The sequence below is a fragment of the Mus pahari genome, chromosome 5 (assembly GCF_900095145.1).
Source record: "Mus pahari chromosome 5, PAHARI_EIJ_v1.1, whole genome shotgun sequence".
Lineage (NCBI taxonomy): Eukaryota > Metazoa > Chordata > Mammalia > Rodentia > Muridae > Mus > Mus pahari.
In genome coordinates, this window is record NC_034594.1 from 91,150,518 (window position 1) to 91,178,073 (window position 27,556).

Genomic DNA, 27,556 nt, shown 5'->3' on the forward strand with positions numbered 1-27,556 from the left:
TTCCTGTAAGCAGCAAAATGTTGAGTCCTGTTTGTGTAGCCAGTCTTTTAGTCTATGTCTTTTTATTGGGGAATTGATTTCATTGATGTTAAGAGAAATTAAAGAAAAGTAATTGCTTCCTGTTATTTTTGTTGTTAAACTTGTGATTCTGTTCTTGTGGCTGTCTTCTTTTAGGTTTGTTGAAGAATCACTTTCTTGCTTTGTCTAGGGTGTATTTTCCATCCTTGTGTTGGTATTTTCCCTTTATTATCCTTTGAAGGGCCAACCCACCTACTCCTGCTTCCTGGCCCAGGCATTCCCCTATTTTGTGGCATAGAAACTTTACAAGACCAAGTGCCTCTCCTCCCATTGATGACCAACTAAGCAACCCACTGCTACATAGGCAGCTAGAGCCACAAGTCCCTCCATGTGTTTTCTTTGCTTGGTGGTTTAGTCCCAGGGAGCTCTGGGGTTAGTTAGTTCATATTGTTGTTCCTGCTAGGGGGCTGCAAATTCCTTCAGTTCCTTGGGTACTTTCTCTAGCTCCTTCATTGGGGACCCTGTGCTCCTTCTAATGGATAACTGTGAGCATCCACTTCTGTATTAGTCAGGTAGTGGCAGAGTCTGTCAGGAGACAGCTATATCAGGCTCCGGTCAGCAATCTCTTGTTGACATCCACAATAGTGTCTGGGTTTGGTGGTTGTTTATGGGATGGATCTCCAGGTGGTGCAGTTTCTGAATGGGCATTCTTTCAGTCTCTGTTCTGAACTTTATCTCTGTAACTCCTTCATGGATATTTTGTTCCCCATTCTAAGAAGGATCGAAATGTCCATACATTGGTCTTCCTTCTTGATTGTCATGTGTTTTGCAAATTGTATCTTGGGTATTCTGAGCTTCTGGACAAATATCCACTTATCAGTGAGTGCATATCATGTATGTTCTTTTGTGTTTGGGTTACCTACCTTTGCACAATATCCTCCAGATCATCCATTTATCTAAGAATTTCATAAATTCTTTGTTTTTAATAGCTGAGTAGTACTCCATTGTGTAAATGTACCCCATTTTCTGTATCCATTCCACACATCTTGGTTCTTTCCAGCTTCTGGCTATTATAAATAAGGCTGATATGAACATAGTGGAGCATGTGTCCTTATTACAAGTTGGAGCAATTTCTGGTTATATGCCCAGGAGTGGTATTGCTGGATCTTCTGATAGAACTATGTCCAATTTTCTGAGGAACCACAAAACTGATTTCCAGATTGGTTGTTCCAGCTTTCAATCCTACCAGCAATGTAGGAGTGCTCGTTCTCCATATCCTCACCAGTATCTGCTGTCACCTGAGTTTTTGATCTTAGCCTGGTATGAGGTAGAATCTCAGGGTTGTTTTGGTTTGAATTTCCCCAATGATTAAGTATGTTGAACATTTTTTAGGTGCTTCTCAGTTATTCAGTATTCCTCAGTTGAGAATTTTTTGTTTACCTTTATACCCTATTTGGTTTTCTGGAGTCAAACTTCTTGAGTTTTTGGTTTTTTTTTTTTTTTGATTTATTTTATTTATTATATGTAAGTACACTGTAGCTGTCTTCAGACACTCCAGAAGAGGGCATCAGATCTTGTTACGGATGGTTATAAGCCACCATGTGGTTCCTGGGATTTGAACTCTGGACCTTCGGAAGAGCAGTCGGGTGCTCTTACCCATTGAGCCATCTCACCAGCCCTTGAGTTTTTATATATAATATATATATATTGGATATTAGCCCCCTTTCAAATTTAGGATTGGTAAATATCCTTTCGCAATTGGTTGGTTGCTGTTTTGTCTTATTGACAATGTCCTTTGCCTTATAGAAGCTTTGCAGTTTTATGCGGTTCTATTTCTTGATTCTTGATCTTATAGCACAAGTCATTCCTTTCTGTTCAGTAATTTTTCCACTGTGCCTATATCTTCATGGCTCTTCCTCACTTTCTCTCTATAAGTTTCAGTGTCTCTGTTTTTATGTGGAATTCCTTGGTCCACTTAGACTTGAACTTTGTACAAGGAGATAAGAATGGATCAATTCACATTTTTTTACATGTTAACTGCCAGTTGTGTCAGCACCATTTCTTGAAAATTCTGTCTTCTTTCCACTGGATGGTTTTAACTCACTTGTCAAAGACCTGGGGAACTATAGGTGTGTGGGTTCACTTCTGGATCTTCAATTCTATTCCATTGATCTACCTGTCTGTCACTGTACCAGTACCATGCAGTTTTTATCACAATTGCTCTGTAGTACCACTTGAGGTCGGGGATGGTGATTCCCCAGAGGTTCTTTTATTGTTGAGAATAGTTTTTGATATCCTAGGCTTTTTGTTTTTCCAGATGAATTTGCAAATTGCCCTATCTGACTCTGTGAAGAATTGAGTTGGAATTTTGATGGTGATTACATTGAATCTGTAGATTGCTTTTGGCAAGATAGCCATTTTTTCTATATTAATCCTGACAATCCATGAGTATGGGAGATTGTGGGAAGCAGGTTCTGCTGTATGGCAGCCAAGATCGAGCCCTGGCTTATTGCCAAGCCCCACGATCCCTGCTTGTTTACCAAGAACCTGATCATGCACACATGAATGATCATGTGCTGATCGCCTGACACATAGTGTCATACAGCATGATATTGAGTCACTGGCCTATCAATGCTCACCCTGACTGTGTGCATGGCTCATGTACAGAGCATGCTGAATGCTGATTGGATGATAAAGAGTGGTGAGAGACGAGTGCAGATGGTGGAGGCAGATAAATTGGGTGATCCCCCAGAGTAAAGCAAACTAATGAGGAAGCTGAAGAGGAAGCTGGGAAAACTGCTTGAACCCTGCCTTGGTGTACATGTTGTCTTTTCCCCACCTCTGCTGGCCGGAGTGTGGGGACACAGCGGCACAAGACCTTTCCATCTTCTGAGATTTTCTTCAATTTCTTTCTTCAGAGACTTTAAGTTCTTATCATACAGATCTTTCACTTCCTGAGTTAGAGTCACACCAAGGTGTTTTATATTATTTGTGACTACTTTGAAGGGTGTTGTTACCCTAATTTCTTTCTCATTCTGTTTACTCTTTGTATAGAGAAAGGCCACTGATTTGTTTGAGTTAATTTTATATCCAACTACTGCACTAAAGCTGTTTATCAGGTTTAGGAGTTCTCTGGTAGAAATTTTAGGGTCACTCATCTATAGTATCATATCATCTGCAAATAGTGATATTTTGACTTCTTCCTTTCCAATTTGTATTCCTTTAATCTCCATTTGTTTTTTAATTGTTCTGGCTAGGTCTTGAAGTACTTTATTAAATAGGTAGGGAGAAAGTGGGCAGCCTTGTCTAGCCGGTGCTTTTAGTGAGATTGCTTCAAGTTTCTCTACATTTAGTTTGATGTTGGCTACTTCTTTGCTGTATATTGCTTTTATTATGTCTAGATATGGACCTTGAATCTCAGATCTTTCTAGGACTTATATCATGAAACGGTGTTGGATTTTTTCAAATGCTTTCGAGCATCTAATGAGATGATCATGTGGTTTTTGTCTTTGAATTTATTTATACAGTGGATTACAGTGATGAATTTCTATATATTAAACCATCCCTCCATCCTTGGAATGAAGCCTACTTGATCATGATGGATGATTGTTTTGGTGTGTTCTAGGATTCGGTTTGTGAGCATTTTATTTAGTATTTTTGCATCAATATTCATAAGGGAAATTGGTCTGAAGTTCTCTATCTTTGTTGGGTCAGGTCTTTATGTGGTTTAGGTATCAGAGTAATTGTGGGTTCATAGAACGAATTAGGTAGAGTACCTTCTGTTTTGTTTTTGTGAAATAGTTTTAGAAGTATTGGAATTAGGTCCTCTTTGAAGGTCAGATAGAACTCTGCACTAAACCCTTCTGATCCTGGGTAGTTTTGGTTTGAAGACTATTAATGACTGTTTTTATTTCTTTAGGGTATATGGACTGTTTAGGTGGTTTATCTGACCCTGATTTAACTTTGGAACCTGGTATCTCTCTAGAAATGTGTTCATTTTATCCAGATTTTCCAGTTTTGTTGAGTAAGGCTTTTATAGTAGGATCTGATGATTTTTTAAATTTCCTCAATTTCTATTGTTATATCTCCCTTTTATTTTCTGATATTGTTAATTTGGATAATGTTTCTGTACTCTCTGATTTTCTGGCTAAATGTTTATCTATCTTTTCCCAAATAACTAGCTTCTGTTTTTTTTTGTTGAATCTTTGTGTAGTTCTTTTTGTTTCTATTTGGTTAATTTTAGCTCTGTTTGATTATTTTCTGCAGTCTCCTGCTCCCAGATGTATTTGATTCCTTTTGATCTACAGCTTTCAGGTGTGCTGTTAAGATGCTAGTGTATGCTGTTAAGCTCTCCAGTTTCTTAGTGGAGGCACTCAGAGCTATGAGTTTTCCTCTTAGGACTGCTTTCAATGTGTCACATAAGTTTGGGTATGTTGTACCTTTCTTTTCCTTAAATTCTAAAAAGATTTTAATTTCTTTCTTCATTTCTTCCCTGACCAGGTTATCAGCTTCCATGTAAATATGGTCTTTCTGTATTTTTTGTTGTTATTAAAGACCAATTTTAAACCATGGGATTATTTCAGTCTCTTAACTGTTAAAACCTGTTTTATGACCTATCATATGGTTAATTTTGGAGAAGATACCATGTGGTGATGAGAAGAAGAGAAGAAGATATATTCTTTTGGATGAAATTTTATATATATATATATATATATATATATATATATATATATACACATTTTGTTCATAACTTCTGTTAGTTTCACTGTGTCTCTGTTTAGTATCTTTGTCCATGATCTGTCTATTGCTGAGAGTTGGGTGTTGAAGTCTCCTACTGTTATTGTTTGAGGTGCAATGTGTGCTTTGTGGTTTAGTAAATTTTCTTTTAGGAATGTAGCTGCCTTTCCATTTGGAGTGTAGATGTTCAGTATTGAGAGTTCATCTTGGGTAGTACACAGATTATCAACTTTAAGTATTTGCTGGAGGAGAGTGCTGCCCAGTGGTTACCAGCTTCCAGTGAAGGGGGTGTATTTTGAATGCATCCAGTGCTCCTCCTTGAGAACCAATACTCTTATCCCCAATGCTGTTTTAGCATCACTGATGAGCTTGCAGGCCCATTTGACCACCCGCACATGCCCATTATCTGAGGATTTCCACAGCAACAATCCACAGTGGGATTCTCTGCTGTGAGCCAGACCCCTGTAAAATTAGGAAAGTGACTTCTGACATGTTCTTTTATTCATTTAATTCTTTAATGTCTGCATCTGCTGTAATTACAACACATTTCAATTATTGTGAAGACACAACTGTAGGGGGTAAAGTGGGATTAGGATAATTGGTAGACTAGAGAAACACAGAAATGGGCTTCAAATGCTTTTGTGAAAAAGCTATCTGACCACAAGAAAATGAATGCAGTTGGCTGCTGATTAATGGTATAAGACTAACGAAGGCAACCTAACTGATTTCTAATATGTGAACATCATTGAAACAGCTTACATTAATCAGCTTGCCTTTTTGAAGACTTTTGAAATGTTTTGTTCTTTGTTCTCTAAGGAAACCATATAGAAATCAAATTTGACCAGACACATGGGCAAACACTTAACTACTGTACTTATTTCTTTAGACAGAAGAGCCTGTAATGTTAATGTTTACAAGTGACTTTTAAATTTTTCACCAATCAATAGAGGACCCTAAAGAATGGTGGTCATTAAGAATGTATTAACAGATAGGCTTCATTCCAGAGGAACACGAACCTTACCTATTTAATTTTCCTTATAGAAGTCATAGAAGTAAGCAAGTAGATAAGAATGCCTGATCTATTCTATGTGAAAATGAGGGGATTCATTAGGCCTTCAAGTTTTTATATAAAGGGAACCTTCAATGTATTGTCTGTGGTTGCTATGGGAACTGAACCTTGGCAGTAACCCCATATTTTATCTGGTAAGTCCATTGAAATACTGATTGTCATGCAGTTTAAATGGTCTCCTGTTCAGGCACTATGCCTCCTCCCCTTATCTTAGTTTCGTCCAGTTAGTTTGATCTCCAAGCTGAGACTATTTCCTACTTGGATTTCCTTACTGTCATCAAAAAACAAAATAAGACATGCATGTACAGGCCTGGAAAATTTGCACAGTGCATAAAGTTCTTGCTACACAAGGATTAAGATCTCCTATACCCATTTAATTGTTGGGTGGGGATGACAGATCACATGTGATACCAGCATGAGTGATGTGCAGAAAGATGCCTAGCTAGATTATCAGCATCAGCCAGCTCTGGGTCTAATTGAGAGACTCTGACTCAGTAAAGCTGTAAACACTGAAAGAAAACACCAGAGATCGACTTTTGGCCTTTGCATGCATATACTCGTGCCCTTAAGCACACATCTACTATATGTACCCATATACAAGCAAAAACGTATACACACAAATTCACACACTACACACACACACACACACACATACACACACACACACACACACACACACACATATATATATATATATATATATATATATATATACACACACACACACACACACACACACATACACACACACACACACACACACACACACATATATATATATATATATATATATATATATATATATATTTGCTGTGTGAAGTTGTTTCAGTCAATGACTTTGACACATCCAACTCTGGTCTCTCAGTATTCTATCACTGGCCACTCTGCATCTGTCTAAAATTTGAATTTCTTTAAATAGATTTTACAACTTCTTATTTCATGCTCCAAGGATATATTCATATCAATTTCTGTTGTGATGAAACAAATGACTTCCAGACAAATTCTAAAATACAATGAATGGTACAGACATTTTTAAATGTTAACCTAGTCTTTTTAAAGCTGAGAAAATAGCAGTGCTTGCCTCATTTATGATTTCCTAAAGTTTAACCCTCAGTAGCACAATGAAACATCAAAACGGTGTTTCTGTTCTCTCACTTAACTACTGTTAATATTTAAGAATTTTGTTCTTATAAGTCTTATTACCTATAAATACCAACAACCATCATAACACCAAAATAACACATTTACTTTGCATATTGCATGTGTAACACATGCATGTGAGTGTTTGGGTGACTGTGCCTATGCACCTACATGTGGAAGCCATAGCAGGACATGACTATCTTTCTCTATCACTCTCCACATCACTATTTGAGACAGTGTCTCTCACTGAACCAGAAGCTTTCTGTTAGGCTAAGCTGGCCAGCAGAGCTAATAGATCCACTTGTCTGTACCCCACAGTACTGGGGATACAGGAAGTCAGGCATGCTTAGATTTGTACCCGGTGCTAGAATATTGAACCCAGGCCTTTGCAAGTGTTGTTGCCTACTGAGCCATGCCCGCATCACTAGCATGGTGTCTACTAGGAAACTTCCTCTTGTTCTTTCATTCAGAGGCACTTCTTCATTTTAGTTGCCTATGTAGTCCACTCTGGTATATCCCCAGTGATAGACTGTAAATCCATGACAGCTTTTAGTTATATATATTTTTTAAATTGTTATCCTTGCTGTAACTTTGTAGAAGCTTTTGTAAATGCTTTCTGGATCTTTTTCTTTTTTTCCAAGTAGATTTATAGGTCAAGTCTATGCTTTGAAAATGCAGCCACACTGCTAACACCTCACTAAGGTATTCAAATAGCAGAGGCAGAGGAAATAGAAAAAGACTTCAAAGCTTCTGGTAGTAGCAAGAAAATTTGTTCTGAGAATTTACAATTTAGATGAGAGATATATTGTAAATGACTATTGAATTGAATGATTAGTCTTCTAGTGGCCTAAGATAATGGGACACTGGAGGTAGAGCCTTTGGGATTTTATCTTGTTTCTACCATCCCTTTGCTTCCTGGCTGCCCTGATAAAAGCTTTTTCACCACGATGGACAGAAACCTTGATGGTCAGAAAGATGAAATATATTTTCCCCTTTTAAGTGCTTATCTGCAGTGTTTTGTTACAGTGACAAAAAGCTAACACGTGGGGTACTGTTTAAAATTGTGCAGAAACATCAGGAATGAGAGAGGTGCTTCTCGTGATTGGGGTGAGATTAGGATTCAGGATCAAAAGCAGGGGCCAAGGTGGGGTTTGCTGTGGATGGTCTGGTGGCATAAGGAGGCTTTTAGATGTAGAACACATGATTAGTAAGGTTTCTTGTTTGTATTAAGTGATGAATCTACTGCTGTGGCACACACCTGTTGTCCTAGCACAAGGTAGGCAGAGGCAGACAGAATTTTTGTGAGCCCATGTCCATCCTTGTTTATATAGCAAGTTCCAGGATAGTCCAAAAACCATAACGAAACGCTGTTCAATTTGATTTAGCCTGTATTTTTCTGTGCCCCAGACTTACATGATCTATGTAGTAGCTAGTAATAGCAGAGATAGAGAGAGAAGAAAATGGAGGATTAGTAAGAAATCTAAAAAGTGATTTTTTAGCAGTTCCCTGCAATAGAATAATTGAATAAATCTTTGTGATTAACATTTAATCACTAAAATGAGAAAATAATAATTATAAATTACAGATCAATAGAATATGCACATCACAAAATATCAGTTAATGCAAGAGAGTCAGAGACAGACAGAGAGACAGAGACAGTGAAAAAGACATACATACATACAGACAGACAGACAGACAGACAGACAGAGGAGGGAGAGAGAGAGAGAGAGAGAGAGAGAGAGAGAGAGAGAGAAAAGAGATCTCAGTCTATGGAAAAACAGAATTATTTCCCTTATCTGAAGGATTGGTTTATATCCCCAGTGAACAGGATTTAACAGAAGTGTTTGCAATTTTACTTGTTACCTGAAAAGAAAATAGAGGCAATCTTCTGTTTTGGAAAAATAGTTATGTCGAGAGCTGTTTTAGTTGGTAATATGCTTGCCTTTCAAGCACCAAGTCCTGAATTTAATACCTAGTGTCCGTGTACAAAGATGCTAGGCTTGGTACCTTGTAAGTAAACCCTGTTCTGGGGATCTAGATTGATCACTAGGGCTCACTGGCTGGCCAGCCTACCTATTTGTCAACCTCCAGGCCAGGTATAGAATAAAATAAATAAAAGTAAATAACCATAAACAAGCAACAAATAAAATAAAACCAAACATGATGGGTGTTACCTCAAGAAAATATATACACATGTTCACTCACACCTGTCCAAATTCATATACATGCACATACAAACATGTACACATAGATGCACATATATCTCTATCAAACTCACTTATGTGCACACATATTACATATGCACATACACCTCTCACATACTCCTCATGCACATACAACCATATGCACATATGTGGACATAGACCTCATCCACATTAATATGCATGCATACACATCATATATGCATACAACTCCCTCTTAGTTACCCTCAAACACATAAATCCATAAATCCAGGCACACATATGTGCACATATCTCTCTCTCACACTCACTTATACTTGCATAATCACTCAGAAACACACACCATGACAGTGAATTTCTTTCTTTTTTCTTCTTTTTTTCTTTTCTATTTTTTCCCAAATTATTCTTTTCCTTTAAATTTTTATTGGATATTCTCTTTATTTACATTTCAAATGTCATCTTCTTTCCCAGTTCCTCCCTGCTTGCCAGGAAACCTCCTACCCCATTCTGCCTCCCCCTGCATATATGAGGGTGTTCCTCTACCCACCCACCCATTCCTGCCCTTTGTGGGATGTTTCAATTTGCCTCATATTCTGCTTCTGATCTACTTTGGGACAATAACTTATAAATACTTAGGTGACAAGGTTTCTGGAGCTCAACAGTAGAATTCAAAATTGCCAGAGCACTTAAAAGCAGGCATTTTTTTATATTCACTTTACATCCCTTGTACTGCCCCTTCCTGATTACACCCTCTCACAATTCTTCCCCCATTCTGCCTCCCATTGTTCTCTGTGCTGGAGCGGCCCTCCTGGATATCACCAAACCTGGCACTTCATGTCTCTGCTAGGCTGGGAATTTCCTCTCCCACTGAGGTAAAGCCAAGGCAGGCCAGCTAGAACATATTCCACATATCCCACAAACAGGCAGAAGCTTTGGGGATATGTTCCCAGCAGACAACCGCCCCTGTTATAGTTGCTCAGAGACCAAGCTGTACATCTGCTACATATATGCAGGGAGGCCTAGTTGCAGCCCCTGTATGTTCTTTGGTTGGTGGTTCAGACTCTGAGAGCCACACAGGTCCAGGTTACTTGACTCTGTTGGTCTTCCTGCAGAACTCCTATGCCCTTCAGAGCCCACAATCCTTCCTTCTATTCTTCCATAAGAATCTCCAAACTCCATCCACTGTTCAGCTATGGGGGCCTTTTTCATCTCAGATATCTCAGTCAGGTGCTGGGTGGAGCTTCTCACAGGACAACATGCTCCTGTCTGCAAGCATAACAAAATATATTTAATAGTGTTAAGGATTGGTGCTTGCCCATGGGATGGGTCTCAACTTGGGCTGGTTATTGGTTAGCCATCCCTCAATCCCTGCTCTATCCCCCATGCCTACATTTCTTGTACACATAATTTGGGGGTTGAACGTTTTGTGGGTAGGTTAGTGTCTCTACCACTACTGGAGTATTTATCTGGCTATAGATGGTAGCCTTTTCAGGTTCTGCATCACCAATGCTGTATGTTATAGCAAGGTTACCCGCATTGATTCTTAGGCACTTCCCTTGTCCTAGGTCTCTGCCTCTTCCTGGAGATGCCCAGGCTTTCTTTGTATGCATCCATAAGCATCATCAAGGAGGAAACAGTTTGCAAACTAAACCTAACTTCTGTACTTAGACAAATTAATTCTCCTGTCCCTTCCTTTGTGTTTATGCATATGTACAAGAACAACATACTCCGTAATTTTAGAGGCTGTGAATCCAAGTAGATCAATGTGACCTTCCTCTTGGCTGCATCTCTCGTGTGTTAGATAGCAATGCCAAAGCAAGTGAGTGCAAGTTGAAAGAAGAACAGACTGGACTTTGTTTTATTATAGTAGTATTCTCCTGAGAATTAAGAGGTAAATGAGAGGTACCTTCTGAGAGTACACTCCCAAAGACCCGAGATATCCTACCAAGCCCCTATCCACAGATTCACCCCCTCCTATTAATACCACATTAAGGCAAAATATCCAGGCAAAGCAGACCCCTGGAGTACAACAACACAAAACCCCAAATCATAGCAGTGACATCGACAACAAGCAGTGTGGTATGGGGATTAGATTATTTAACAAGGGGGGCAGGCAACAAGTCCTAAACTTCATATGCAGATATGCATGGACTACAGAGTGGTAGAAAAAAGTAAATGAGAGCCAGGGAAGTGGGCCGGGGTAAAATGTTTGTCTTGCAGGCATGAGGAACTGAGTTTGCTACCAAGAACTCTGTTAAAATAAGCCAGGTATGGAGGTACACACTTGTAATCCCATGGGGAGTTGGAGAAAGGTAGATATCTGGAACTCACAGGGAAGACAGCATAACCTATTTGATAACTTCTAATCCAGTAGAAGATCCAGTCTCAAAATCAAAAGAACAAAAAACAGAGAGAAAAGCAAAATCCCAAACTGTTCAACCACCAAGAAGCCAAATGAACAAACAACACACACACACACACACACACACACAAATACACACACACATGCATGCACATATGTGGTCATAGAAATAGAAGAAAATAGAGAAACAGAGGTAGTTCATAATGTACACTGCCAGTGAAACATCTGCAATCACGTTACCACTTGCCCTCCAAATGCATGAGTTCACATGCACATGCACTCATACATAAGTACTTTAACAGAAAGTGGGAGTGGAGAAGGGAAGGGGGAAGACCTAGGAGGAGAGGAGAAAAAAAAGAAAATTTAGAAAGGAAAATTGGGGACTGGAGGGATGCCTTCGTAGTTAATAGCCATAATAGTTCATATAGATCTTCCTAGAGCCTATATAGAGCAGCACACAACTCTGTGTGACTAAGACATCAAGGGATCCTACACCCTGTTCTGGCTTCTTCCATGGCCAACTACAATCATTTACATATACTCATATATGTATGCAAACACATACATATAATTGAAGATAAACATAACTTATTTAGTAAAAAGCATACACTAAAGACAAAAATAATTTTTAAAAGAAAAACAATGGGGCAGTGAAAGAGGATTAGAAACAGTGTCAATAAGCTATAATTTGAAATAGCATGATATGTCCTCATTCAGATGGTGACATTTAAGTGACTGAAAAAAATATCCTCCCAATTTAAAACTGGAGCTAGGTAAATGGTTCTGTCACTAGGTAGGCAAGCTCTGGGGGAGGTATTGACAAGCAGTCTTCTGGCACTCACTGGCCTACCAGCAACATAGGCCCCTATGGAAAGCCAGGAGTGGGTCTAAGTAGCCAGAAGCTAGAAGTCTCCTGTGCAGAAGCAATAGTGTGAATTCTGACACATGAGCATCTAGAACAAATTTCAGGGACAAACATGATATCAACAGGGTCTGGAGAAACACAGAAAAGAAAACAGAGGTGAGATTGAGGAGTTAAATGGGTATAGGACTGGTCAATAGGAACCACTTGGCTATTTTCTGCTTGTTTTAGCTGATGAAAAGATATGCACTGAAGACTGTTAGGATGTATTGTTCTAGTTAATAAAGTATTTTTTTCTGCTTCTGGGTGGTATATGAGCAGGGAAGTCAAAGGTGTAAGCTACCTGACAACCACAGATGTTCATGTGTGAGTGTTGTACAATGTAGACTATGTTTAAAGTCTCTCAATGAGCCAGGAGCTTGCCGATTTTACTAGACTAGTTGGCCACCAAAAACTAGAGATGATTTGTCTCCATGCCCCTAGCCCTTGGATACGGGCAAATGATGTCCTGCCCATTTTTTTATGTAGAGTCCTGGAGATGTAACATCATGCCTTAATTTTGGGGTGGCAAATGCTTTACTGGCTGAACCCCATCTTACTGGTACAAAAAAGTTTTGATGTGGTTTCATTTGGAAAACTTTACAATATCCTAACACTGGCAACAAAAGGGTCTTATGTTGCTGGTAGACCAGTGAGTGCCAGAAGACTGCTTGTCAATACCTCCCCCAGAGCTTGCCTACCTAGTGACAGAACCATTTACCTAGCTCCAGTTTTAAATTGGGAGGATATTTTTTTCAGTTACCGTATTTTTCCTTTAGTAGCTATTTTTTGTTTTTTTGTTTTGTTTTGTTTTTTGTTTCTTTTACTCTTTCATAGTGAATGCTTTCTTTGACATCTTTATGTTATCGCCTTAATTCTGTGGTTTTACACAAAGGCAAGATATCTGATATCTGATATCTGACAGTGTATATACCATGTTCTTAAGTCAGACACTCACTGTGTTTGCTTATCTGGGCTTTTGAATAGTCAAGAATGTTGATATATTTACACTGAAAAACTGCATCAAGCAGTCACATCTGGCCAGAACTTTTACTACAGTTGGCAGAGGAGGCTGGGGCACATGATGTGTGTGTGTGTGTGTGTGTGTGTGTGTGTGTGTGTGTGTGTGTGTGTTTGTTCACCTGTTTTCAAGTATTCATATGGAGAATAGAGGTTTACATAGAATATCTTCTTACATCAATTTACACATTGTATGCTGTGTTGGGTTTTTTATTTGACACTGAAGTGAGTGTATTATGTTTTCTAGCTAGTCAGCTTGCCCTGTGGTTTTTCAGCCTCTGCTTCCTGGGTGAAAAGATCACAAGACAACTGTCTTGCTTGCCTAGAATACTTATTATGTGTGCACTTGGGATGCAAACTCTATACTTCATACTTGTGCAGCCAGGGCTTTACTCACGGAGCCATCTCTCCAAAGCTTTTCCTGACAATTTGACTTGATAGATTTATGCCTGAGTCTACCAATACCCATGCCCTTTGTAGTCATATGACATCCTTTTTTTCTGTGTTTGCTTCTAAAATAATCAGTTTATGCCAAGCATAGTAAAGAAAAGAAACAAAACATCAGTTAAAATAAACTGATTAAAGAATCTAGAATTCATGCTCATGAACTGCCTTTTAAAATGAACAAATTAGGCTTATAAATCTGGAGTCAAGTGTCTGTGTTGAGATGACCTTTTGTAGTCTCTGTGCACTGGTTCCAAATGCACTTTGCTGTAGGGGAGCCCTGCATGTACTCACTCATCTTGCTCATTATTCTAGGAATGTTAGACTTTTCCATTTCCCAAATGTGCCTTTCCTCTTCCAGAAATACATCGTTGAGTCTGTCAGTGACCCTACATGAACTACTTTGAAGATAGTTGACTCCTCTACATGATGGCCCATTACCATCTATAACATCACTTATAGGGATTCTAACACCCCTTCTAGGTCTCCTTCAGCATCAAGTGCACATGCATTTGATATAACTGCAAATATGTAGGCATGGACTCATGATATGAGAAAAATACATAAAAATGGGATATTCAGATGCAAGGCAGGATACAAAATGGGAGAGAAGTTCTGGTAGAGAATTTTGAAAGCTGTGCTACTCTACAGGGTATGGGAAGTATGAGTGGGGGAGAATGGGAGGTGGGGAAGTGCCTTATTCTGGTTTGGGTGAAAAGACTGCACACCGGTTTGTAACAACTAGAGAAAGTCTTTGAGATGGCTTTCTCTAAAGCCATCTGAAAAAGTAGAATTGCCTTTCAAGTTAATTGAGGGGGCATTAGTCTTTAAACCCAATTGTTTCTGTGCATTAAGATAGTTTCCGAGATACTCCCAAAAAGAAATATAGGCACTATTCTCCAGGACTGCTAGGTTTTTTTCCATTTCCTTTAAGAAGCAGCAATACTTTCAAATGTAGATTCAGCACTTTGTGCCAGAATAAACATACCATTCTATAGAATATCCCTACTTCCATTCAGCTGTCTGTGTGATAACACTTTTACTCAAAGGTAGAATTCAGCTCTGAGGTCACCACTCTACAGTAGCAGAAGCACATGTCTATGGTTCTCATATCACTTAACTCTGACAGTTATAGGACTTTAGTGGCTTCATTTCCCATTGTTGCTGGCAAAGCTTTTGCCTGCCTCTCTGTTTTAACTGTCTTGATGTATTAGTGTTTTTCTTTTTATTACTTCCCATTAGGTGTTTGCCAAGCTACTGTGAACACGGAGGACACTGTGACCAAACCTGGACTACCTTCTACTGCAACTGTAGTGGCACTGGTTACACTGGAGCCACCTGCCATGACTGTGAGTATACACAGTTTGCCCAGAGTGTATGGGCACAACCCCAGGAATACAGTGTAGGGACCCTGACAATTTTCCATGGTCTGGTCACTGTTTTTTCCTTTAGCATGAATTATCAAATAGGATGCAATATTTCAAATACTGAGACAGGCAGGAGAAAAGCATATTAACAAGACATGACTTTATGGAATTTATGAGAGGAGGGAAAAGTGAAGTTGGATATGTGCTAAAGTGAAAGAGAGAATGGCACTACATGTATGTAGGGAGCTGTGCAACAAATGGCATGATGAATTGTACTGTTGCAACATGTAACTCATATACATCACTGGTGCAAGTGATAAGCAGAATGATGTCATAGTGATTTTCCTACTGCTATGATTAAAAAAAATCAAAAAACAAAAAACAAAACAAAACTCTGACCAAGACAACTTAATAGAGAAGAGGTTTATTTGGGTTTGCCGGTCCAGAAGGGTATGAATCACCATAAAGGAGGAAGACATGGCAACAGATAGGGAAGGCATGGTAGAAAGAACAGAAATCCTAACACATTACATTTTATTCACACTGAGGAAACAGAATAAATAGGAAATGAAATAAAGTTATCCAGCTTCATGTCCTGTCCCCAGTGACCTTCATTGAAGTTCTACCTCCTAAAGATTCTGCTACCTTTCTGAACAGCACCACAAGCCAGAAATCAATGTTAAAGCAAATGTATTGGAGACACCACAAAGTCCCTCATGTGGGCAGGCCATCTTACTCACACTGTCCTCATTATGGCAGAGGTGACTTCATCTGAATTTTGTGGGGGCCATAGGAAGGAAATACATGATGAGGAAATACGACTATGTTTTATTCAAATACTTCTCCTGAAAATGTGTATAAGTATTATTCTGCTCACATTCCATTGGCCAGATACGTATGTCACCTCCAATGGAAGTGAGACTACAAAGCAAGAATATTGGCCATAAATATTGATGAATATCTGTCAATGCTGGGCATTTGTGAAGCTTCAGAGTGAAGCCCTGGGCTGGTACTGTCCAAGTTATAGAAAAAAACAAAAAAACAAAAAAACAAAAACAAAAAGCAGAAGGATTCTTAGAGTAATGGAGGTGATAGACCCTCAAGTGTAATGTTGTCCTGTGGAGAAACTGTAAAGGACCCAGGAGTTAGAATGCAACACTGATGGTAGACAGAGTGAAGAGACAGGAGAATGGAACTGGGTTGGGACATCTGGAGAGGATATATACCCATTTTCCTGTGGTTAGCATAATTTCATCCTTGTTCACACCTAAAATAATTTTATCATGTGTATGAAGTGCATTTTCTTTATCCATTCCTCTGCTGGCAAAGTCCTTGGAAAGCTACTAAGAAAGATGCTGCAAACAATACTGATGTGCAAGTGTTTATGGGATACTAACTTGTGATTCTTTGGGTAAATACCCAGGAATGGTATGACTGAATTATCTGGTTGGTCTAGTATTCAATTTTCAAGGCATCTTCTCTCATTTGTGAGTCCTAGATTGTATTAGATGCATGAAGATAAATGAGATTTGAAGCACAATGATTATAAAGATACATGTCATGGTCCACAAGATGTGGTTTCCTTTTGTGGTGTGTGTGTTTGTGTGTGTGTGTGTGTGTGTGTGTGTGTGTGTGTGTACTTGTGTGTGTGTGTGTGTGTGTGTGCATAAGTATGCATATATGCATATATGCTCATTTGTACTTGAGTTCATGAAGGTCAGATGCTAATTTCAGTTGTCAATTTTCTCTTTCTGTTTTTTTAAATTTTTATTTATTTATTTATTTTCTGAGATGGGGTCTAACTTGGAGCTCACTGTTTTTGATTCACGCTGTGGTTAGCAAGACCACAGAGACAGCAGGCACTATCTACCACCTACTTCTGAAATTACAGGCACACAGAATTCTTGCTTAGTTTTTATATGAATTCTCTGGACCAGATTCAGGGTCTAATGTTTGTGCAGTGCAAGCACGTTCAACTGAGCCATCTTCCCACCACCACAAGTTGTATTATCTACATGATTACTCCTCAGAAAAAGGCACTGGGTCAAATGGCATGATGATTTGAAAGGTCTTATTTCATTCCTCCTTTTCTCTAAAAGTCGTAAGACAGTGTATACTTCACAGGTTTTTCTGTGACTTTGTTTTCCTTTTTTGCATAGAATCACCTAATGGGTGAAACTATTTACAACACCTTGCTGCTAAACACTTTAGTATTGAAATAGAGGTCATTACTGATGTTCTTGGGAAGTCTCCAACATAAAGTGGTTTTGCTTGTTTTGTTCTGTTTTGTTTTGTTTTTCAGATGACTGATAGGGCAGAAGAATAATTGTTCCTAGGAAGTTGCCTTTTATCTTTTGACTCCTGCTCTTTAAAGCATATCTGGTTTTAGTAGTTAAGGGTGTAATGATTGCTGTTGTCCTACTAAATAAAAGGACAGTTACATACCAGCTTCTGCCTGCCTCCTATCGAATGCCTGTTCTTGATCTTCTCAGCATCTGGTTGGTGACATTTACAGGTTCAGGGTCTCTCCACCAAGTTTCAAGCTCCTCTAATCTCTTCAGAGTGTAGCTTGTTGACATCCTAACAAAGCATTTCAGGTCAGTTTTCATCTTTACGAAATAGTGTCAGCTTTCTTCTCTAAAGTCTGATGGAGTGCTGCTTGCTTTGGGCAGTCAACAAGCAGTTATTGACTGGAGCATATCAAGCTGTCTGGCTCTCAGACTTAACAGTCATCACAGGGCAGAGAGGCTTTGCTAGTTCCTTTTAAGGGAAACAGGCCCCTTTATTAGATTTGGATGATTGTACATAGTGAGGAAATTTTAACAAAAAATATTCATTTCAAACTATCTTTCATATCTTTATCTTAGGTTTAACTCATCCATTGACATTATTATATGAATTTCTTATTGAAATTATTATTCTTTACTCTCTGTGCTAATAGCATATGGTTCTCAAGTTCAAGTAGACAAGAGATAGTTGAGAAGATAGGATAGGGAGGAACAAAATGAGAAGAAGAGGTAAGAGACAATGGGGGAAAGGAAAAGGAGAGGAAAGAGGAGAAGGAGAAAGGAAGAAGAGGGTAGGAAGGAGAAGGAAGGATAAAAGAGATGATATGGATGGAAGAAAGACAAGGAGATGAAATAAGCAGACGAGAAAGCAGTGTGTGTTCATATATATATATATATATATATATATATATATATATGTATGTATATATGCATGTATGTATGTATGTGTGTGTGTGTGTATGCATGAATCTATGGGTGTATATGTTTATGTATGTATGAGTGTTCATGTTTGGATGTGTAAGAGCTCAACATTGTTTTCTTCTACAGTTTCTCCCAATAATGTTTTAAGACAGAGTCCCTCACTGAACCTTAGGCTTACTGATTTGCCTAAACTAGTAAGCCAGCAACTCCAGAGATCCTTCTATTTCTTCCACTCCAGTGCTGCTGTTATAGGGACCCAGGCAACACCTGTTTTATACAGAGTGCTGGACATTGAATGAAAGTCCTCATCCTTGTACAGCAAAATCTTTACTAACTAAATAACCCATCTCCCTATCCCCTCCTGGACTGATCTATTCCACAACATCTGTCTATCTTTAAAAATGATGAAAAATGAAAGTCAGCTTGTGATACTACAAACACAATGATTCTCGGTTACTAGGCTGTAAACACTGTTCCTCAGAAAAGGAGAGCATATTAGAGCAAAGGAGGCTTCCAAAGAGTCTTGAAGGGTGAGAAGGAAAGTAATAAGAAGAGGGAGTCAGCAGGATACTTTCTTTCAGAAGTAAAGGCTCTTTTGTGCTCAAGCATGATGACCTGAAATTGATGCCCAGGACCTATTAATTAATTAATAATTTTTGAAGACAATGTTTCTTTGTGTAGCCTTGGCCTGTGTTGGAAGTCACGCTGTAGACCAGGTTAGGCCCAAATTCACAGAGATCACAGTTTCTGTCTGGGGCAGAAAAACAACCATACAAAGGCTGAGTAGCTTAGAGCTCAGTCTACTGACAGGACAGAGAGGCTCCAGGGCATCTAGCCTAACAGGAAAGATAAAGTGGTCAATTAGGAATTGCTGGAAGTGTGGGCCCAGTGAGCAGGAGCGTAGGTTAACTAGGGTGCAAGCATAGGAGGTTGGTTTTATTTTAATGCTGGGAATAGACTGCCTAGTATCCATTTCATAGTTGCGTCTTCATCAGTTTCTTTTGGAATGTACATCTCTGATGGTACTCTTGAGTTTGTCTTACAAGTTGGAAACTGTGTGAGTTTGAGATGCTGTATGTTATTTGCAACTGTGCAAGCAGCAAATGTTGGAGGTCATATCATGCTAGGAAGAATAGACTCAATGGGAAAGATGCCTTTAAAATTGGATCTCAGCAAGCTGGAAACAAGTTGCAGAGAACACATGGGGGGATTGTTTGTTTATTTACTCAACTAGGAAGAGTTCATAAATGAAGAGGGTAGTGATTGCATCTTCAGGGTTGGCTTGATTTGAGAGTGTTATATTAAAATTGGATTCCCCAACTCACATTTACTGATCAGATATTAAGCGTCATCTGGGATGTGTGTTTGTTTGGGGTTTTTTGGTTGTTGTTTTTGTTGTTTTGCTTTGCTTTTGTTTGTTTTTAGCCCAGTATTTTCCTCATATTCATTTTCCTAATATTCTAATAGATCTTTGTAACCTTAGGCAGAACAAAACCAAAGAAGAGATTTTTTTTTTTTCTTATACTGTGGACCTGTTTTCAGAGCTGTCAGAGTCCAGTCCTTGAGAGCCTCTGGGCCAGCCAGGGTTACCCAACCATTTTCAAATATCCAATTCAAGAGACAAGTACTAGAAGCAGAGTGAAGAGATTTACTCAATATGGCCACATTGGGAATAGGAATGTGGAGGTCCATTGACTCCCAAAGCCCATCTTCTGATATGAAGTGCAGATTTAAGTAGAGAGCCAAATGTATGAATAACTAAGCATTCCTAGCCAAGGTGAGACCCTGACCTACATCTCTATCTCTGTCTTTCCTGCAAGGGTTTTTGATAATGTCAGAACAGTATGAAATCTCATTCCTGGAGACACTGGTTTTTGCGAACCTCCATCCCTTTCACATCATGGGATTCATGTAGAAATCTTCTTTTTTAAAAGACCATCCTCTCTGCAGGTCTGATAGAAAAAAAGAGGGGTACAAACTCCCCTCAGAATATCTGCATTCCTGCTAGGTGGACTGCATGCCTATGATAAAGTTTAAGTTGTAAAATAGGCACAGGAAGGGACTAAGAGAATTAATAGGCACAGGAAGGGGCTAAAACAATTAGTGGTAAAGGAGTAAGAAAATCTTGACTACTGTAATAAAATTATTTAAAACTTATGAACTGATTATTTCTTGAAATTTTCATCTAACTTTTTCAGACTGCTATTAAGCATTAACAATTAAAATCTCAGAGTGCAAAATTCCAGAGAAGTAGTTAAGGCATATCCTGAGACACCTACAATCTTATGACTTAAAGTCTGAGCAGGTTAAACTATAGAAGGTCTCTTCCCATTTCTCACCCTCACACATCCACACCTCTTGTCCAGAAACACTGCTCATTTCCACATGAAAACTATACATAGCCTGGTTAGATAGACCAACCTGGAATAGGGGTTATCTGGGCTCTCCTAGGTATTTTTCTACCATGGTAAGCAATTAATAAATATTCTTTATGTGGGAAATATATTTATATACGTGCAACTAAACGAAGTAGAATTTGAGCTCAGCGTCAAATGAATTAATGACCTTTTTCTCATTATACATTTCTACAAAGAGGAATGAATGATATTAATTATTATATGGATCATAGCAAGGCTTACCCACAACACCTATGCCACGATTCCTATCAAAGACAGAAAGCAGCAAGGCAGGGTCTTCACCTGGGATGGCTTTTTTTTTCCCACTTTTGAAGATATCACAGTCATTATAGTTTCTTTCATAATCTCCTGCATAATAATTTTTTTCCTTTTGCTGTTTCTTCCCTTTCTCTATTAAACTTCCTATCCTCCCCTATCATGCATTTTAATTGAAGATACAAGAACATTTGTTTCAAATGACTGCATTGGATTAGCTGCACAGAAATGTAGTCACAAACGTTGGCTTTATTTCCAACTTCAAAGAAGCAAAAAAGAATCCCAAATTTAGAGATAATAATAAACTGAAGACAGGTCTGTTATTGATGTCACAACATTTGGAACGTATTAATGTGTACTGTGACTATTCGGCAAGAGCATTGAGCAAATTTTTTCTCATTTATTTCAATCAAACGAAGACTACTTGCCAGAAAAATTCAAATTCCCAGTGTGGCCCATAACTAAAAACTAATCTGGACTTGGGGAATGTTCCATGGGTAATGTACTTGCCACACAAGAGAGAAGAACTAAATTTGGATCCCCAGAACCCACATAAAATCAAATGAAGATAAGAAGCTAAGACGGGAAACTTCTGAAAGCTCATAGGCCAGCTGTATTAATATACCCAGCAGAAAAACAACAAATATATGTTGTATCGAGCAACAAGGAAGGTTAAGATCAAAATCTGAAGTTGTCCTATAACCTCCTTGTGTGTGCCATGATATCCACATTTATATACAAATACACACACACACACAGAGAGAGAGAGAGAGAGAGAGAGAGAGAGAGAGAGAGAGAGAGAGAGAAAGAGAGAGAGACTACTGGCATTTTCTTCACACACATACAGTCAATTAAAAACATAAAAAGAAGCAACGTGGAAACCTGGATGTATATATCACAATATGGGAGGTTAATCATCCCCTTGGATCCAGAGAGATGAAGAGGTGGGGATTTCCATTAAACAGTGCCTCAGAGGTGGAGGCATTAAAAGTGATATCATCAAATTAAGCAGTATGAACATTGTTAAAGGCAACTATCAAAAATATGATTGTTATGTGTGATATATAGAACCTCGTATGTGGCCTCAAGCAATTGTAGGGGTCTCCTTTTGGGTATTGGGGTGGGCCCCTACTCAAGTGGGGAGGTGGAGGCCACTGGGACCCTTGGGGATGTAGTGGCCAGTGGGGATAGGTGGTGATGGGGTTTACCAGAACTTCATTTGGGCCCAAAGATATGCCTTGGCCTTTCCACAGGGCTTGGATCATCTGATGCATTGTGTATAGGACACCACGATTTTTTCCATTGGTGTAAAGTCTTAGACCCAAGGTTTACCAGTCTGCCATGAGGAACTTTTCTTCCCTTATCTGTAATTCTAATTACAATGATGTTAGAATTTCTGGTCCCATCCCCAGTTCATGGCACAGTGACCTCCCATCTCTCCCCATTGCACCTGCCCATACTCCAAGGAGTTAGAATCTGGTGCACAGATGACAAATCATTAGTCACAGGTGAAGTCCACCCAGACATGGCCAGTGGATTCTCAACCCCAAGCCACACAGCAATATTAGGCAGTATCTCCACATTTTGCCTTCTGCGATTTGGTTCGGTCAGGGCAGATGTAAAACCCATGTTTTCTGAGTCCCAGTATCTGGGCAGGATGTTTACAGCCATAAGCAATGCCACTGGGAATTTTTTTTTCTTTAGGATTCCCAAGCACTGTCCAGCAGTTTGCATATGTCAAAGTATAGATCTGAACACCAATTATTTCGGAGAGGGTGGGCTAGGTTAGATGTGGAATTTACCTGGTCACTCATAGCAGTATTGATAATTTACCCAGGTGTGGTTGAGGGGTTCAATGGGGCTTGATGTCAGAGAAAGTGCCATTAATTAGAATCAAGGTTGTAAGAATTATAAGCATTGTGGCTTGAGTTGTAAGGGATTATCTTTGTTCTTGAGGGTCTGCCATTTGGATGCATTTGGTGTGATAGCCTCCATTTCTGGATGAAGGTTAGCTTGGCAAGTATGGATGTGATGAATCCAGGAAGTGATCCTGTCTACTTTGAGAGTGATGAGAGTGGTCATCACACTTATATATGGTCCTTTCTAGTGTAGCTCTAGAGATTGCTTCTGATGTCTTTTAATGAACCTCAAGACACCAGGCTGGTAGTTGTGCAGAGCAGGTGGAAGAGCAGCCTTATAGGTTTGTTCTAGCCAGGGTCAAAGCTTAATTTGGGTATGGACAAGAATCTCAAGAGAATGAAGAACATGTTTATCACTAAATACAGTTACTACATCTGATTTTAGGTTAGGAATTATGGGAGAGGGTCCTCCATATACAACCTTAAAGGGGGATAGCCCCAAGGTATAGGATGTGTTTCTGACCTTATTGAGGACAAAGGGGAAAAGAGCAACCCAGCTGCCACCAGACTCCATGGTTAATTCGGTGAGCATCTCTTTTAGAGTTCTATTCATCATTTCTATTGGTCTTGAACTTTGGGGCCTGCAAGCAAAATGTAATTTCCAATTTGCCCCAATGCCCTTGGCTATTCCCTGTGTTACCTGAGTGGTGAAATCATGTCCCTTATCGGAACTCAGGAACATTGTCATCCTGTACCTGGGAAGAATATCTTCTAGTATCTTTTTACCATAGTCTGTGCCTTCTCATGTTTAGTGGGGGAAAGCCTCTGTCTATCTTGAAAAAGTATCTACAGGTATAAACATATATCCATAGCCATATCCATATTTCCTTGATTTTATCTCAGTGAAGTACATTTTCTAATGGGCCTTGGGTTTAGCATCTGTCAGTAGCCTTTTTCTTTGGGCTAACTGTCTGCATTGGTGTGTTTTCAGGTGAGGCACTTGGAGGCAATTTTTTTCACTAACGATTTCAAATGAATAATCTTTTAAGTCTGCATGTCTAATGAATGACATCTTACATTTTTTCCATACCCAAATGGGTGCTCTTATGGACATGTTGGAGCAGCACCCACGTAAATATGTATGGAAGGATTAGCTTAAAGTCCCCTGTCATCCAGTAATTTATAGGCTTGCAAGACATATGCAATATTCTTTTGAAATAAGCAGTGCTTTACTTTGAATACTTAGGTTTATCTGGGTTCATTTCTGGGTTTTCAATTCTGTTCCATTGATCTACCTGTATGTCACTCTACCAGTACCACAGCATTTTTATCACAATTGCTCTGTAGTANAGCTTGAGGTTGGGGATGGTGATTCTACCAGAGGTTCTTTTATTGTTGAGAATAGTTTTTGCTATCCTAAGCTTTTTGTTTTTCCAGATGAATTTGCAAATTGTCCTTTCTAAGTCTGTGAAGAATTGAGTTGGAATTTTGATGGGGATTGCATTGAATCTGTAGATTGCTTTCAGCAAGATAGCCATTTTTACTATCTTAATCCTGAGTAGGTGGCACAAGATCTGGCAGTTGACACAAGGTTAATTGAGATAGCCTTTGCTACAAAATTTTAGCCAAGTCAAGCTTTTGTTTGGCATTCAAACCTGCCTACTTGTTCTCAGGAGATTTGAGGTTATTGTATACTTTCTTTTCTACTGCCAACATTTCCTGTAAGGACCTTTCCTTCATCCTAGCTACTCTGTAACTTATGCTTTATGTCTGGTGCTGCTTGATTGACAAAAGACAACATGATGACAACATGACCATATACTTGTTTTCTGGTGAATATAGTAGGTCTAGCAGGGTGTAAGTCTGGAATGCTGTCACAATTCTCTCTAGAAAGACTGAAGGGAACTCCTTACTTTGCTGTCTTATATCTCACATCTTAGCCAAAATAATAGGGCTGTGAGCAGCCAACAGAGACCAGAGTTGTCCCATTAGAGTCTGGCAGTAGACTAGGATACTTCCTTACCTTCAGCCATGTTGAAGCCTGAAGGTCCCAGTTGGGCCTGGCCAGTGGGAAAAAGGTGTCAATAGTCAATTAGTTAGTACTAGGGGCCCCACCTTGCACAGAGTTAATTTCTGAGCCTCATTTATCATTTTTTCCCTCTCTTCTGTGGGGAAAGAATCTGTAACAATTGCAGACAATCATCCCAAATAGGTTGGTAGGTAAAGATTACTGAATCTAAAAGATTTATAAGGGCCTCTGGCCTCTCCAAAAATATGGGGCTCTGCATCTTCTAATTACATAAGTCACTACTAGAGAAAGGCCAGTATTGCATGGGTTGGTTCACCTGGGCATCTGGGGATCCCGTGATCCTAATGGGAGGGCAATGGTGGTATCTGGTGTCACCTGCATGGCCTGTTACCTAGAAACCTGTGTCCTGATGTGCTGAGGGCTAATTAAGGGTTCAACTCTCACTCCCTTTGGTACTGCCACCACTTCAGCCCCTCATGCTAGCTGTGATTTATAGGGGACTGGTGGCCAGTGCTGCTAGAGGGAAGGGGGAAGGAGAGAAGAAAACCTGCATTCCAGATATTCTGGAAAACATGGTTAGAGGGGACAGGCTGGTTTAGGTTTCTCTTACTTTATCTTCAGGACATGTTTCTGATGCACTAGAGGTTTGATCCTTTGGCTGAGTTGTCTATGAGCTCCTGTCAGGTGATGATGTAGGGCAATTGGTTCAGGTGTCCAGGTTAGCTCAAAATGTTTTCTTTGACTCTCCAGAGAGGGAGGGTATTCAAAGGCAAGTCAACTTGGAAGGTCAACCACTCTGAAGGTCTACAAAAAGTCCTTAGTCTGCCCTTTCTAACTTCTAGCCCGAAGTCTCTGGACCTAGTTTCAAAGTCTCTAAATTTGACTAGGAAAACAGTCAGGAGGATTTTCTGAGTCTGTCCCATTGTTCTAAGCTCAAACACAAGGAAATATATAAGGCAGGACACAAACAAACGTCAGCCAGAAAACACACACACACACACACACACACACACACACAAAAAAAAAAAAAAAAAAAAAAAAAAAAAAAAAAAATACAGAAATTCTAATACTGATCTAGAAGCACTTAGATGCCAAAAGTGAAAGTGATGATGGAGTGCCATGAAGTGAGCATGGCGCACAACATCTCTCCATAAAAACTAGAGGGAGACAGTACCCTACTAATGCTAATGGGTCAGGAAGGTCTCTTGGCCCTTGCTGTCTCAGGGGTCCAGTGCGTCCACTCAAGGGCCTCATAAGCCATCCTCCAATTGGTATAGCTCTAGGAGTACCCAATTTTAAGGTACTAGTATAAATAGGACATTTGGTTAAGTAAATATATGTAGAGAACATAAAAGAGAAATAAAACCATTCACTGCTGTAGCAGGACACGAAGCTGAGTTTATTAGTCTGTCAGGAAAGTGGTTGTCAAAGCCATTTTGCAGCAGTGAAGATTTCCTGCTGGCAGCTAATGGAAGGATGGAGACCCTGGCAATCATTGTCTTTCTCCTGATTCATTGATGCCACTGACATTATGACTAGAAGGGGAAACAAGTACTTTCTGTCTACTAACAATTGAATTCATTACTGCCTGTTGTTTAATGGGACATCAGTGAAGAAATAGCTATTTAACATATGCAGAAAAGTGATATCTGAGCTCTGAAACTATCAGATGAAGGGCCCATGCTCCCTAGTGTCACCTTTATAGGTACTTTCTTCTTTATGATATCATTAGGTGATATTCAAAAGATATAGAGAGCATGGTGGCTAGGAAAAGAGTGCTTGCCAAACAAAACTAGGAAGATCTGAATTCATATTTCATACTCCTACATAGAAAGCCATATACTGCCACAGGCACCTGTAGTCCCAGGGCTGAGAAGGGGGAAAGAGGAGAGGATTTTAGAGACCACAAATTATTGCTGAGTCTTACTTACAATCTAGATCAACTATAATCTGGCGAGCTCCTACTTCAGTGAGAGATATTGAAGGAAATGAGGCCAATATGTAAAGGGACAGGAAGATACTGGACAATCTCCACTGGCCTCTGCACATACATATGCACACATACATACATACATACATACACACACACATACATGCATGTACAAGCAAACACACACACACACACACACACACAGAGAGAGAGACACAGGCTTTTCTTTTTGGTTTTTATTTAAAATGTAGCATGAAAAATGAAGTGTGATTGAAAACTACAGTGTCTTATTTCAGTCCTAAACTCTAGTGATAACCTAGTTGAATTGCAGGGTGTTAGTTGAATTGCATATTGACTCTGTGCTTTTTCTCCCTTCTATTATGGTAGTAGCAACAACAGACATGATTCTTTTTCTTTCTTTGTTTTTTTATTATCATTTTCTTTATTTACGTTTCAAATGCTATCAAAAAGTTCCCTATACCCCCGCCCCGCCCCTGCTCCCCTACCCACCCACTCCCACTGCTTGGCCCAGGCCTTCCCTTGTGCTGGGTCATATAAAGTTTGCAAGACCAAGGGGCCTCTATTCCCAGTGATGGCCGATTAGGCCATCTTCTGCTAC

General features: G+C 39.4%; 1 protein-coding gene across 1 annotated transcript in view; it reads left to right on the forward strand.

Moving 5' to 3' along the window:
* Positions 1-27,556, forward strand: part of Cntnap5 (contactin associated protein like 5) — an 858,611-nt gene that overhangs the window by 498,159 nt on the left and 332,896 nt on the right. The window contains exon 11 of the mRNA XM_029539128.1: positions 15,114-15,220. Within this exon, the coding sequence (XP_029394988.1) occupies positions 15,114-15,220 (107 nt within the window). The remainder of the gene's footprint in view (positions 1-15,113; positions 15,221-27,556) is intronic.